At 41.6% G+C, this 16235-nt stretch overlaps 1 protein-coding gene across 1 annotated transcript in view; it reads right to left on the reverse strand.

Annotated features, from left to right (window-relative positions):
* Positions 1–15938, reverse strand: part of LOC104664005 (zinc finger protein 626-like) — a 33884-nt gene extending 17946 nt beyond the window's left edge. The window contains 3 exon segments of the mRNA XM_010365422.2: positions 114–209; positions 715–841; positions 15787–15938. Coding sequence (XP_010363724.2) covers positions 114–209; positions 715–841; positions 15787–15789 — 226 coding nt within the window. The 5' untranslated portion in view covers positions 15790–15938.
* Positions 15939–16235: the final 297 nt, after the last annotated feature.

The following is a 16235-nucleotide window of genomic DNA, read 5'->3' on the forward strand; positions in this document are numbered from 1 at the left end:
CTATTTCCTTTGGAACACAGCTTCCCAAATCACACTTTAAGGACTGGCTTTCTCTTTGACCTTGGGACCCCTTATCTGTGTCGTCTGTTGTATTCATTTTCACTGGCACCTACCTGGGGATTTGGCAACCATCTCATGTCTCTTCATAGTCAAAGGTTTTTTTCCTTGCTCTAGACAGGTGATCAGGTCTGGCTTAGAAACAGGAATACCTGTTTTATTAAAAATAAAGAACATAAATCTTGCTTATATTCTCCAATTACAAGCTAGTAATGTGCTCAGCAGAGAGAATGTGACAAAATATTCTAGTAAATTAATACAAAAATACTAACTTATAACAGAAATTTCTAAATAATTAGAAAATACTTTCAACTTGTAGTTTCTTAATTTTACTATCTGGTACTACTGAATCAAAAATTGGTGGTGGCAATTAGATTTTCAGGTGGGGGCAACAATATTTTATGCCATTAAATTTCTGGAATTACCACTAATTTAGAATGAAGAATATAGATCAACTCAGGAATGTGGAAAGTTTGGATTAAGATGGAACACGTTGAAGAAATTCTTTTCTAAATGAACAAATTCTGAAGATTTTCTGGAAAATGGGGATCCGAAACTCTTTTATGCAAAGAATAAATTACTAAAAAAATTATACAATAAATAAATAAATAAATAAAACCTTTAGGGTATATTATTATGTACTCAAGTTATCCTCACCAAGGAAGACCAGGTTTCTGTAGTTCTCTAACATCACATCCCTATATAAATTCCGCTGTGCAGTGTCCAGGCAATGCCACTCCTCCAGAGAGAATTCTATGGCCACATCTCTAAATTGTAATAGTCCCTGAAAAACATACACATACACACACACACACATATTTTTACCAAGTGGCCATGGGCGGAATTTTTAATTTGACTTAAGGTGAAATGAGAGAGTAAAGAGAACTGGTTCTGACTTATAGAACTGACTAAAATTATCCAATAAAATGATTTCAAAACAGAAATATTATCTAATGTATTCTCTAACTCAGAGAAGAAAGAGCAGCATAAGATCCACATCAATTCATGTATTTTTCTAGATTAAAATAAAGTATAAAATTAAGGGCAAGAACATGAACATGTACATTTTTGAGTGCTATATTTACATCATACAGAATGAGTTGTGAATATTTTTCAGATGGAAAAGACATGTTGAGTTAGAAGAGCATCTCTAAAGTTTTAATATGTACAATAAGCTGAAGACCTCGTTATGCAGGTCCCTCCCCTCCCCCGCAGAAGATCTGGAATAAAGTCTGATTTATTTATTTATTTAGAGATGGAGTTTCGCTCTTGTTGACCAAGCTGGAGTGAAATGGTGCCATCTCGGCTCACCGCCACCTTCGCCTCCCAGGTTCAAGAAATTCTCCTGCCTCAGCCTCCCAAGTATCTGGGATTGCAGGCATGCCCCACCACACTCGGTAATTTTGTGTGTGTGTGTGTGTTTTTAGTAGAGATGGTGTTTCTTTATGTTGGTCAGGCTGGTCTTGAACTCCTTACCTCAGGTGATCTGCCCCCTCTGGCCTCCTAAAGTGTTGGGATTACAGGTAGAGACACCATGCCCAGCTAATTTTGTGAATTTCTAACAAGCTCACCAGTAATGCCAATGTTTTTGGCCCAAGAAGGATATTTTGACAAACATCTAGTAAGTGGAAGAGCCTGTGTTTTGTGAATTTCTAACAAGCTCACCAGTAATGCCAATGTTTTTGGCCCAAGAAGGATATTTTGACAAACATCTAGTAAGTGGAAGAGCCTGTGTTTTTCCCACTTTTTCTAGCCTGTAAACAAACATAATAGCCTTCATTCACCATAGAAACATATGTAGAGAAAAAAAAGGACAGTTGCCAGATTAAATGTGATGGTTTATGCACATCAGCTGCATAAAGATACTTAATAATAAAGAGGAAAAATAATTAACTCTATAGTGAAAAAAAATATATCAGAGATATTTAACCAAGTGAATCATTAACCATTAACTTCACTAGGACAATTTTTTTTTTTTGAAATGGAGTCTTGCTCTGTCACCCAGGCTGGAGTGCAGTGGCGCAGTCTCGGCTCACTGCAAGCTCTGCCTCCCGAGTTCACACCATTCTCCTGCTTACAGGCGTCCACTACCATGCCTGGATAATTTTTTTGTATTTTTAGTAGAGACCGGGTTTCACCGTATTAGCCAGGATGGTCTCGATCTCCTGACCTCATGATCCACCTGCCTCGGCCTCCCAAAGTGCTGGGAATACAGGCGTGAGCCACCGCGCCCAGCCTAGGACAAATTTTTATGATGTGCTAATGCACACAGAAGAACACAGCATCACTGTTGAAATATTCCTCCCAAAGAAAATAAATTATAGTCTGAATGTAAGTATAAAGAAACATCAGTTTTAGGCCAGGCACAGTGGCTCATGTCTGTGATCCCAGCAATTTGGGAGGCTGCGGGGGAAGGATCACAAGGTCAGGAGTTCGAGACCAGTGTGACTAACATGGTGTAACCCTGTCTCTACTAAAAGTACAAAAATTAGCCGGGTGTTGTGGCAAGCACTTGTAATCCCAGCTACTTAGCATGCTAAGGCAGGAGAATTGCTTGAACCTGGGAGGCGAAGGTTGCAGTGAGCCGAGATCACGCCACTGCACTCCAGCCTCGGTGACAGAGCCAGACTCCGTGTCAAAAAAAAAAAAAAAAAAAGAAACATCAGTTTTATACAAACTTTAAAATACAGACGACTGCTACGTTCTGTAATTTTTAGTAGTAATTTTAAGTAGGCTTCATTTAGCACCCTAAAGAGCAGGTATCTCCTAATAATTTTTTTCAGAACTTTCTGGGTAATAAATGCCATCCCTCTGGTACAAATAAGGACAACCCATCTCCATCCTAAAGTTTTTATATCCTTTGCTGGTTCTTTACAGTTTACAGAAAAAACAAAAGGCAGCAGTTTCTGAATAAGTCTGGATTTAAAAAGCATGTACACATGTACTAATGCAATGTTTTTCAAACAGGTACTATGTGCTCAAGAGTAGGATACAGAGCAGTGTGCTGGGCATAACACATTATGTGATTTAATTCTCATAACACCCTGGGAGCTGGTACTAAGTGTATAATAATTTTCAGGATTTAGGTAAAGGGCCCAGCATTTTTGTTGCTTCTGTTTCTCTGCCATCAAATTTTTTAAAAAACTGCAAAAAATTAAAGCTAAATATAAACAGATGAAAGAAACATGGAAAGCAAGAGTTTAATGTAGTTTAGAGAAAATTTTATTCTGTTTATATTTACATTTTTGTGACTTGTGGAGCAACTACTGGATATGCAGGAATGGAAAACAAGTTCCTAAACAGAATGTCTCTGCAAATACTGGTTTTAATGTAAAATTTAAAAACCAAGACCCTACAACATATAATTTATTTTCCCATTTATCTGTTTTTGGATTTCAGGATATTGTAAGCAGCAGCTCTAGAAAGACAACAGGATTCACCAGCCAAAACTCTGATCTCTTTTACAAGGTTCTATGAGGCAAGACTCCAGGGTAGGGTCACACCTAAATAAGGCCTCCAAAAAGGGTGAATCTCAACAGAACTGGGTCAGGAAGTGGACCCTATGTAGAATTCTGTTCTCTATGCCACTGGGGTATTTCCAGTTTTGTTTTTTCTAAGCTTACCTAAAAGAAACTTAAATACCAGAGTCTGTGTAATTTTAATCTTTTCTAGCCACTGCCCTGTCAACTCTATATTATATGCTAATATGCAATTTAAACAAATCCCTTAAGATTTTCTAGGGTAAGTTTATTAGGAAACAAATATGTACAAAATATGTACACTTAACAGGATGAAAGAAATAGAAATGCTGCTGGGCCTGTTGGCTCATGCCCATAATCTCAACACTTTGGGAAGCTGAGGTAAGTGGATCATGAGGTCAGGAGTTCAAGACCAGATTGACCAACATTTTGAAACTCCATCTCTATTAAAATTACAAAAATTAGCTGGGTGTGGTGGCGGGCACCTGTAATCCCAGCTATTCAGGGGGCTGAGGCAGAAGAATCACTTGAACCCAAATGGCAGAGTTTGTGGTGAGTCGAGATTGTGCCACTGAATTCCAGCCTGAGTGACAGAGGGAGACTCCATATCAAAAAAGAAAAAGAAAAGAAATTATAACAATTCTTCTGTTCATAAATATCCTTTCAAGTATAGACATCAGAAGTCACAATATAAAGTGGCAAATAATGCCCAATATTTTGGGCATATCTATTTGTTGTACCAACCATATGATGGTTCAATTATTTACCCAGTTGCTAGTCTAGACTAAAAGCTTCTGGACTGTAGGAACCATGACTGCTTCATGTTTTATTTTAATGGTCATATGAAATGGAATTTACTAGTTTATCTATTTGGGTCTCCAGATGTCCTCTTGTTTATCATCCAAGTACCACGAAACTGGATAAACTCTCATCTGGGTACCTACCAAAGACACCCCTTGTATGAGGGGATGAACAAACACAGGATGATTCATTTCTTTTACACTGAGAAAGAAGCAGAATTAACTACTCTTGTCAGCCTGACACAATTCTGCTCTGGACATCCTCAAATCCCTCAAAGATACCTGGATGATTGTGAGAGAATTCCCAGTGACCTGGGACTGATGGCCCAATGATAAGCCAGGCTGGAGAGACACAGGCTGATTCTCAACGAGAAATGGAACTGCCTTGGTGGAGCTCCGGAAGCTGGATCACCTGTCCTGATTTGCTAGCTCTTGGGTAAAAGAAAGAACATAAATACTGTACTCCAGTATCACATTTTACAGGTAAATATAGTTGTGGTCATAGCTCTGGATACTTTGTGGCCTTGTTCTCTCACTTTTAAGATGCTTTTCTATACTTACACATATTCTGTCATCAGATTCTATTTCCTCCTGGAAGCTCTCACACCACTGTAGCAGGTCAATGAACAAGATGTGAAAAATCTCACAGAGCCATACTCCCAAATGGGGGCTGTAAGCTGTCTAGGTTGACATCTCACAATGCAGAAAATGTCTTTTGTTAGTTTTCTGTACATTCTCTATCCAAAGTCCGGCCCTTTTTTGTAAATCCCAGGCAGAGGCCAGATGTTATCTGCAGATTCTAGGTAGGCTACACCTGGCTCTGCATCCTTTGGTGTTACAGCAAGTGGAGTACAAACAAAGGAGTGATCCCCTCATAGAGGCTACTCTAGCACATTCTAAATGATAAGTCTACATGGAAAAAAAAAAAAAAGCTGACACAACATGAATATTAAGTAGACAGTTTATTTGGGTAAAGTTTACAGATAATAACCTGGGAGCAAAGATTAAAGTTGCCTGGAATCTACACTTCGATTAGCAGTAGTTACAAGAAGATTTGTAAAGACAAAAAGAGAAACACAGAGTGGGCTGACACGAAGTTGTTTGTCAGTAATTTCTATTTATGTAAAAAAATAACATTGATTATTAATTAGATATATATCGTTATAGTTTAGGGTATGGGATATAGTGTCCAATGTGGCATTATTGTTTAATTTATAGCTACATGTGGCAATACTGAACAGTTTCAAAAGATGAATACACAATTCAAAGGGAGGAGAAAGACATAATTGCACTTTTATTTTAACATCTCTGAGTTTGATAACTAAAAGGACTTGCATTTTTCAGATAAAAGTTTTTTAATTCCCAAATCCCAAGACCTGGACTCAAAATATGGAGCTGCAGATTTAGGGCTTGAGTGGCTGGAGCAGCAGCACATGTTACCTGCACATTTGTGAGCTTTTTAGCAAGGGAAGGAAGAAAAAAATGGAGATTTTCTTGTCTACATGTCTACTCAATGCACACATGTTACTCTACTTGGGTTTATGGGCCCCATGGTCTCTGAATCAGTTTCATGATTGAAGATAAAAGAGTCATTGAAAGAAGTAAAATGATTGATTGCTGCCCTGTGAAATTTATAGAAATCTGATCTAGACTCTCTAGAAGTGACTGTAGAGGACTATAAATAACAAATAGGCAGAAACACAATTCTGCCTGCACATTTAGGGGACAGCATACACTTCTCTGCACAAATGTGAGTTGACTGGAAGCCTGAGACGGAACGTCCCCTCTAGAGTAAATTCTGGTTGGCACCATATGTGTTTATATCATGTCTGGTAATTCTAGACTGTTTGGAAACAATAATTAAAAGAAAAATTTTCTCCAGCCCCAGAGAAACTCCACAATAATACAACAGAAAGAAAATGGTTTTATTACACAATTAAACTTGAATGTGACATGCATCATAGTCAATCTGCTTAAGAGACTGCAAAAATAGAAAGACAGCCACCATAATTAGTCCACAAGTAGAAGAATTTCCAGCACCATATCATACATAGTTTATCCTAAATTCACCTGGAGATTGAAGAGGTCATCTGTGTATGCTAATTACTTATATTCAATGACAAATAAACTTTTCACCTCTTCATAACAGGAGGAAGTTTAGCAGCTTGAAGCCAGGTGCCTGCTAAACGTAGGCTCTCACTCTGCTACAAAAATGGTTGAATAGGGTTCTATCTTTTTGGCTATTTACATTTTAGAGCAGTGGCTCTGTACTCCTTGGCACTGGGCTACAGCACTCCTGCTTGCTTTCTCCTGAGTGCTAGTGTCCTCTCTTGACCTCTACCATCTGCCACTGAGGCACAGCTCAGAGCACAGTTTACAGTTTATGTGAACTCCATTTGCCACAGCAGCACCCTAGGGTCACATCAGAAATGGAAGCCTGAGCTGCAGGAGGAGAGCCTGCAGGCCTCCTGGGTAGAATTTCACCTTCACAATAATGGAAATGGGAGCAGTGTTTCAGCCTCAGTTTCTACTTATAATAGTGACAAGGAAAAAATACTGCTAAATTTCCAGCATGAGTCCAGATAGAGATAGCTCCAAAAGTTATCTCTCACGGTGACAGCCCACCTTATTCAGAAACCATGGGATATTAATAGGGCTTCTGAAACAGACACCCAAAGCATTGGAGAGAAAAACAGATCTGCATCTGAGCAAGATTCTTTTGAGAGAAAAAAGTTAGATCTTAAGAAAAAGCTCAGTTTACATATAAGATTGATGATGTCAGCCAGAAAATATTCCCCTAAAAGCAATTTCTCTCTAAACACCCAAAGTGCACAGCTACTCTAAGCATGAGAAACATGTGCATTATGAAGGAAGGGGGCAAGGCCAGGTGAGATGGCTCACGCCTGTAATCCTGGCACTTTGGGAGGCTGAGGCGGGTGGATCACAAGATCAGTAGTTCGAGACTAGCCTGGCCAATATGGTGAAACCTCACCTCTACTAAAAATACAAAAAAATTCACAGGGCATGGTGGTGGGTGCTATAGCACCAGCTACTCGGGAGGCAGAGGCAGAAGAATAACTTGAACCCGGGAAGCAGAGGTTGCAGTGAGCCCAGATAGCGCCAGTGCACTACAGCCAGGGGACAGAGTGAGACTCTGTTCCCCTATAAAAAAAAAAAAAAAGAAAAGAAAGGAAAAGAACGGGGGCATATTTTCAGAAGAATTTTATAAAGTTCCATTTCCATTTCTGCTGTGCTCTCCTAGCCACTGAATGGGGGTCTATATTGAAATATATCTTACAACTTCCAATGACACATTTTGATGAAAAAATAGAAACTGACTATGTTCATACACTGGAATATATTAGATCTTGCAACATAGCTAATTGAAGAACTACTACAGTTTTTGGGTGGCCACATCACCTGTCTTTATTTGTCTTGTAACAGCCACATACAAATTTAGTGAAATAAAAGATACTAAAATTGTGCTTAATCATAATTATCCTGATTGAATAAAGTAATAAACATGTCTGACTAATATCTACTAACAATTTGGTTGTAAATATTCTTTGGATATTAGATATAAATATCTAAGTATGAATAATTTTAATGAACTAGTCGTAATGTATGTAGCATTTTAAAAAATTAAAATTATACATCAGTTAGGCTGGGCGCGGTGGCTCATGCCTGTAATCCCAGCACTTTGGGAGGCCGAGGATGGTGAATCACGAGGTCAGTTTGAGAACAGCCTGGCCAATATAGTGAAACTCTGTCTCTACTAAAACCATATAAAAAAATTAGCCGGACCTGGTGGCTCACAACTGTACTACCAGCTACTTGGGAGGCTGAGGCAGGAGAATTGCTTGAACCTCGGAGGCCGAGTTTGCAGTGAGCCGAGATCGCACCACTGCACTCCAGCCTGGGCAACAGAGGCTGGGTGCTGTGGCTCACGCCTGTAATCCTAGCACTTTGGGAGGCCGAGGCAGGTGAATCACGAGGTCAGGAGATCGAGACCATCCTGGCTAACACGGTGAAACCCCGTCTCTACTGAAAATACAAAAAAAATTAGCTGGGCATGGTGGCGGGGGCCTGTAGTCCCAGCTACTCAGGAGGCTGAGGCAGGAGAATGGCGTGAACCCGGGAGGCAGAGGTTGCAGTAAGCCGAGATGGCGCCACTGCACTCCAGCCCCAGCGACAGAGCGAGACTCCGGTGGGGGGTGGGTGGGGAATGTATACTTCAGTTAAAACATTTTATGTTTCAAAAGCATAAATAACAGTATTAAAATAACCATTTAAGTGATTAATTCAAAGTAAATATTGTGGCTTTGTATTCATACTATTTTAGAAAATACTGTTTAGGGCTCATGCCTGTAATCCCAGCACTCTGGGAGGCTGAGGCGCGTGGATCACCTAAGGTCAGCAGTTCAAGTTCAAGCTGGCGAACATGGTAATACCCCATCTCTACTATAAATACAAAAACTCAGCCAGGCATGGTGATGCATGCCTGTAAACCTAGCTACTCAGGGGACTGAGGCAGGAGAATCACTTCAACCTGGGAGGCAGCAGTTGTAGTGAGCAGAGATCAAACAACTGCACTCCAGTCTCGGCAACAGAGTGAGACTCTGTCTCAAAAAAAAAAAAAAAAAAAAAAAAAAAAGAAAATATTGTTTTATTTATGTGAATGCAGGTTATCTACAAACATTACACATAACTAGGCTAATTGCTCTGAAGTAATAAATAGAAAGCAAGGTACAACTACAGACTCCACTGTTCAGTTTATACCCTGAACTGTTCTTGCTTTCACAGTGTAAGTACTTCAGCCTGCAAATATTGGATAGTTACCTTGGATTATCAGGTTTCTGTCACAGAAACTGAGTATCATTTAGTCTTTATTATTCTGTATTGTTACCTTTAATCTTATCTTTGTGCTAAGCTCTGTGTGCTCCTAGAATGAGCTTGTATCTAAACAAATCTATGTCTACTTTAAAGGAATAAAAATCAAAAAAATAAACTTTTCAGAACCAAAACAAAGCAATAAATCTGAAGTACTAGATAAAGATAATCTGGAGTCATAAAAAATGACAAAAGTTTTATTTAGTTGTTGACATGATTTACGTATATTCAAACAAGCAGAGAAAAGTATCTACATATATTCTAAATTCCTTAAGAAAAGAGGGAATAGAAGCCAGGCGTGGTGGCTCACGCCTGTAATCCCAGCACTTTGGGAGGCTGAGGCAGGCAGATCATCAGGTCAGGAGATCGAGACCATCCTGGCTAACACGGTGAAACCCCATCTCTACTGAAAATACAAAAAAAAAAAAAATTAGTTGGGTGTGGTGGCGGGCGCCTGTAGTCCCAGCTACTTGGGCGGCTGAGGCAGGAGAATGGCGTAAACCCGGGAGGCGGAGCTTGCAGTGAGCTGAGATCCGGCCATTGCACTCCAGCCTGGGCGACAGAGCAAGACTCCATCTCAACAAAAAAAAAAAAAAAAAAAGAAAAAGAAAAAAGAAAAAAGGGCACTGCAAAAATTTTTTTGGAACTTTTGAAAGACTTTTTGAACTCTTGGACATCTGAAATTAGCACACTGTATGCACTTGAAATAATGTTTATGGGGGAAAAACCAGAAGACAGAAAGATATTATATGATATCCATAAGTGCACAAGACCAATGCAACAGAATAGAGAGCCCAGAAATAATGCCACCCTCCTATACTCATCAGAGTTTTGACAAAGCTGACAAGAGGATTGTGGGAAGAATTCTCTCTTTAACAAATGGTACAGGAATAACTACCTAGCACTATGTAGAAGACTGAAACTGGACCCCTTCATTACACCATACACAAAAATCAACTGAAGATAAATCACAGACTTATTATAAGAAACTCTGCAAGAAAACATGGGGAATAACATTCTAGACACAGAAACTGGCGAAGACTTCATGACAAAGGTACCAAAAGCAACTGCAACAAAAGCAAAAATTGACAAATGGGACCTATTTAAGCTAAAGAGCTTGTTCACAGCAAAGGAAACTATAAATAGAGCAAACAACCTACAGAATAAAAGAAAATATTTGCAAACGTTGCCTCTGACAAAGGTCTAACATACAGAATTTATTAAGAACTTAAACAAGTTTACAAGAAAAAAAAGCAAACTTCATTAAAAAGTGGGCAAAAAACATGAACAGACGCTTGTCAAAAGAAATACATGTGGCTAACAAGCATTATATATTAAAAAAAAAAAGGTCATCGCTAGTCATTAAATAAATTAAAAGAAAAACCACAATGAAATACCACCTCACACCCATCAGAGTGGCTGTTTTTAATAAGTCAAAAAACAACAGATGGGTAAGGTTGCAGAGAAAACGGAATGCTTATACTCTGCTGGTGGGAGTGTAAATTAGTTCAATGACAGTAAAAATCAGTGTGGTGATTCCTCACAGAACTAAAAACGGAATTATCATTTGACCCAGGAACCTCATAATTGGGTATATACCCAAAGAAATATAAATTATTTTAAAGACATATTCACATGCATGTTCATTGCAGCACTATTCACTATAGCAAAGACATGGACAGGCCCTGAATGCCTATCACTGGCAGACAAGATAAAGAAAATATGGTATGGTCAGATGCGGTGCCTCATGTCTGTAATCCCAGCATTTTGGGAGGCCAAGGCAGGTGGATTACCTGAGCTTAGAAGTTTGAGACCAGCCTGGGCAACATGGCAAAATCCTGTCTCCACGGAAAATACAAAAAGAAAAATTGGCCAGGCATGGTAATGCATATGTGTAGTCCCAGCTACTTGGGAGGATGAAGTAGGAGAGAACTGCTTGAGCCTGAAAGGTTGAAGCTAAAGTATGCCAATATCATGCCATGGCACTCTAGCCTGGGCAATAAGCCTGTCTCCAAAAATAAAATAAAATAAAAGATTTAGTAAAAACAAAACATGGTACATAAACATCATGGAATACTCTGTGGTCATTAAAAAAAAAAAAAATGACCATGTCCTTTGCAATAACACTGATGAAGCTGGAGACAATTATTCTTAGAAAACTAATGCAGAGGCCGGGCGCGGTGGCTCAAGCCTGTAATCCCAGCACTTTGGGAGGCCGAGATGGGCGGATCACGAGGTCAGGAGATCGAGACCATCCTGGCTAACACAGTGAAACCCCGTCTCTACTAAAAAATACAAAAAAACTAGCCGGGCGTGGTGGCGGGCGCCTGTAGTCCCAGCTACTCAGGAGGCTGAGGCAGGAGAATGGCGTAAACGCGGGAGGCGGAGCTTGCAGTGAGCTGAGATGCGGCCACTGCACTCCAGCCTGGGCGACAGAGCAAGACTCCGTCTCAAAAAAAAAAAAAAAAAAAAAGAAAACTAATGCAGAGGCCGGGCGCTGTGGCTCACGCCTGTAATCCCAGCACTTTGGGAGGCCAAAGTGGAATAATCACCTGAGGTCAGGAGTTTAAGACCAGCCTGACCAACATGGAGAAACCCCTCTCTACTAAAAACACAAAATCAGCCAGGTGTGGTGGCATGCACCTGTAATCCCAGCTACATAGGAGGCTGAGGCAGGAGATTCGCTTGAATCCGGGAAGCAAAGACTGTGGTGAGCCGAGGTCGCACAATTGCACTCCAGCCTGGGCAACAAGAACAAAAATACGTCTCAAAAAAACAAAACAAAACAAAAAACAAAAAAAGAAAACTAATGCAGAAACAGCAAACCAAATGCATGTTATTATTTATAAGTAAGAGCTAAGTAATAAGAACACATAAACACAAAGAGAACAACAGACAGTCAGGCCTAGTTGAGGGGGGAGGGTGGGAGCAGTAAGAGGATCAGAAAACATACCTGTTTGGTGCTATGCTTAGTACCTCAGTGACAAAATAATCTCCACTCCAAACTCCCATGGCATAATTTTAGCTGTGTAACAAACCCACATGTGTACACCCCATCAAAAATCAAAGCTTTAAAAAAAAAAAAATCCCTGTGGAGGAGTGGGAGAGAGTGCAATGTAGGTGAAAGGACTGATTTTCATTACAGATAGTGGCCCAGGTGGTGCTGTATCCTGATTTATTTTTGTTTGCATGCAGATAGATGAGATTATAAATAGGAGGTCCTTAGGTTGGTGGAGAAAACAGGTTGCTGCTGCAGATTCTGTGTCTAGGGGTGGGGATATGCCAGGAGACTTGTAGAGACTTCTGGGTTCTTGGCAAGAAACACTAGGATCAAAATGCCGTGGTGAAGTTCCTGAGGGTGGTGCTTAGTCCTGGGAAGAGTGTGGACATGTCAATGTCTAGTGTGTGTGTTTGTGAGTGGGTGGGAATCCTGTGATGGCAGCTGCAAGAAAAGGGGGTCTGTCATCAGAGCTCTTTCCTCTAAGTTTTCAGGCTTCTGTCACCCTGGAAGAAGACCTTAAATCACAGGACAACAGGCAGTGTGACAGCCTGTGTACAGGAGAACAGAGCCTCCCATTTTCAAATACTCAGAGCTTTGTTCCAGGTCAGGCCTCCGTGATATCTTTTTTCTGACACCAAATCTGTAGAGTTTGCTGAACATCAAACACTTTTCCAACACCAATTCATTGCCTAATATTTGAATTCTGACACCACCCAGAGTCAGCACAGACCCTGATCCAGGGCTCATTCTCACAACATTGTCCCTCACTGCAAATGCCAATCAAAAACCCCATAGGCCAATCTATACTTCTGAGCTACTGTTTGAAAACTGAGGACTCCCAAACCTCCCTGAAATTCAATAATTTGGTACAGCTACTTACAGAACTCAGCAAAACACTGTAGTTATGTTTACCGGTTTCATATATAAGATGCAGCCCAGGAAAAGCCAAATGGAAGAAATGCATAGAACAAAGAAAAGAGATGGGGAAAGATGAAATACATAGATAATCCTGGAAAATATTTGTGATTAATAAAATTCTCTATCCTTTGTGTGCTCCAGGAACAGTATATGGAAAGAAACGCCCTTCTCATTATGACTTAGATGGTGCCCTCTTTTCTTACCTATTACACAGCCAGACACATACTCTGCATATTTTCTCCTTTTTCTCATTAAGAAATTCAGTTGAATTTGTCTTCAGTGGTCAAAATGATTTTTTTTTTTGAGATGGAGTCTCGGTCTGCCACCCAGGCTGGAGTTCCTTGGCACCATCTCAGCTCACTGCAACCTCTGCTTCCAGGGTTCAAGCAATTCTCCTGCCTCAGCCTCCCAAGTAGCTGGCATTACAGGTGGCCACCATGACTACTGGCTAATTTTTGTATTTTTAGTAGACACAGGGTATCAACATGTTGACCAGGCTGGTCTGGAACTCCTGACCTCAGGTGATCCGCCTGCCTCGGCCTCCCAAACTGCTGGGATTACATGCCTGAGCCATGGCGCTCAGCCTAAAATATTTCTTAATCAAACTTAAGTTTATCTCCATCCCTCAGACTAGTGAACTTTGAGCTGCCCTCAGTCTGAGTCAACATACAACCCCATTTTATGTCCCTCCTAAGAACACGCTGATTTCAGGGTAAGACATTCTCTGATCTAAACTTTTTCACCCTCCATTTGCCATTCCCCTCTCACCTTCCTCTGTAATCTTGTTTACTCCTCCCTATAAAAGAAAGCCCTTTTCTGCCTACATTTTTTGCAAGCCATAAAGATCTTTTAGTTAGTTGGTACTTCTTCCTGTTGCAATACTTTTTAGGAACTCATTTTTTTTTTTTTTTTACGTAAATCTAACATTTTTATTTTAGAAAGTGTAAAAAGTGCCTCAAAACCGTAACAACTTAATTACCAGTAAGACCCTCCCAGTTTCCTTTCATCTTAATCTTAACCGCATCTGCCTGCGAGGGCCCCAGCTTTCCAGGGCTCTGTAGCTTCTTTCAGAATAAAGGCTCCTTCCATGGCTGGGGTGAGCAGTCTGAGATATCTGCAGGGGAGACTCCCCAGAAAAAACTAACAGGGTCTTTAATAACCTCCTATTGGCCGGGTGCGGTGGCTCACACCGATAGTGCCAGCACTTTGGGAGGCTGAGGCGGGCCTGATGCAGAGAGTTCAAGACCAGCCTGACAAACACGGAGAAAACCCGTCTCTACTAAACATCAATATTAGCCGGGCGTGATGGTGCATGCCTGTAATCCCAGTTACTGGAGGGGCTGAGGTAGGAGAATCACTTGAACCTGGTAAGCTGAGATCACGCCATTACATTCCAGCCTGGGCACCAAGAGCGACACTGTGTCCAAAACAAAAACAAAAAACAAAAAAACCCACAACAACAAAAACCCTCCTGTTGCAGGCTTAATATCAGCCTTAGCTTGGAGGCACTAGGTTCAAGCTTTAATTTCCACGTCAGGGTTATTCACTTGGTTTGTGAAAGTAAGTGTTAGAAAATCAGTGAAATTACTCACAGTGTTTACATAAAGGAAGTTTTAAGATGCTTACTTTTTTTTTTTTTTTTTTTGAGCCGGAGTCCCGCTTTGTCTAGCAGGCTAAGATGACTGGATCTCAGCTTACTGCAACTTCCGCCTCCCAGGTTCAAGAAATTCTCGTGCCTCAGCCTTCCAAGTAGCTGGTACTACAGGCACGTGCCACCACGCCCAGATAGTTTTCGTATTTTTAGTAGAGACGCGTTTCACCACGTTTGCCAGGCTGGTCTACAACTCCTGACCACGTGATCCACCCGCCTCGGCCTCCGAAGTGCTGGGATTGCAGGCTTGAGCCACCGCACCCAGCCAGGAAGGGGTTTTGAACCCTAATGCAGTTCCTGTTTTTGTTTCCGTCCCCTGTTGTCTGGGATCAGACCGCACAATCTAAGCTGATCCCCGTAAGCTTAGACCGAAACTTTTTCCAAATAAGGTAAATGCGCGACTTGCGAGAAAAGGAAAAGGGGAAGAAGAAGGGGTAGGGTTGATTTACAACTTTTACAACTTACGACCAGAAAGTTAAGTCATTTAAGAGGAACTTTGTTGTCCTAACACCTCTTTACCTCAAGCGATCCGCCCGCCTCGGCTTCCCAAAACGTTGGGATTATAGGCGTGAGCCACCGCGTCCGGCCCCATACATTTTTAATAGGAGAAAAGAGACACTGTAAACCCAAAGGAACAAAGCTCTTCCCATTCATGAACCCGCACCCCAAGTCGGGATTCTCCCCCCTGCCCAACCTCCCCTGGTCCCTGCACAATCTGGGAGAGACGCCACGCTGCGGTTGCAGAGCTGCCTAGAGAGGGCTCCACGCCAGGGCACAGTCACCGCTCAGTGAAGAGACAAAGCGCCCGGGGCCCGGCTGTCAGTACAGCTGCCATCTTATGGCTGAACGGGACTGAGGCCGAGCTGGGCAAGAACTGGGAGCGCAGATTGTGGAGCTGACTGCGGGGAGGCCTGAGTCCCGCCACAGCCACTTTTCACCGGTTCCAACCAGTCCCTCTCCTCTCTCGGGATGTCGGACCGGCACTCTCACCATTTTTGGCTTCCAGGAGGTCCCGGTGTCTTAGCTGTGGATCTCCCAATACCTGCAGGACACAGGACCACAGAGCCTGAGCATCTAGGAGCAGTGAGAACGAGACCTGGAGCTCTAACTACAGCGAGAGACAAAGGCCGCACCAAACCCGGAAACCGTCCTCTTCGCTCCAGCTGCCTTTCTGATTGGACGGTTTCCAGCCCGCCGTCCCTGATTGGATAGTGCTTAAGGCCCCGCCCTCTGAGGCCCCGAGTGACAGTAGATGTGATTAGACGCTGGGCTGAGTGAAGAAAGAGTGACAGCCTACGCTGCAGCCTTTTCAGGCAGGGCTTCCTCCCTGAGCTGAGCCAAGCCCACCCCAGAGCCTGGGAAAATTCTCTTTTCTTTACTCTCTCTCTCGTTGAATGTATTTCAAAAGGTGAACAGAAATATTTTGCTCTCATATTAAT

This window comes from Rhinopithecus roxellana, chromosome 12 (genome assembly GCF_007565055.1).
Source record: "Rhinopithecus roxellana isolate Shanxi Qingling chromosome 12, ASM756505v1, whole genome shotgun sequence".
Taxonomy (NCBI): Eukaryota; Metazoa; Chordata; class Mammalia; order Primates; family Cercopithecidae; genus Rhinopithecus; species Rhinopithecus roxellana.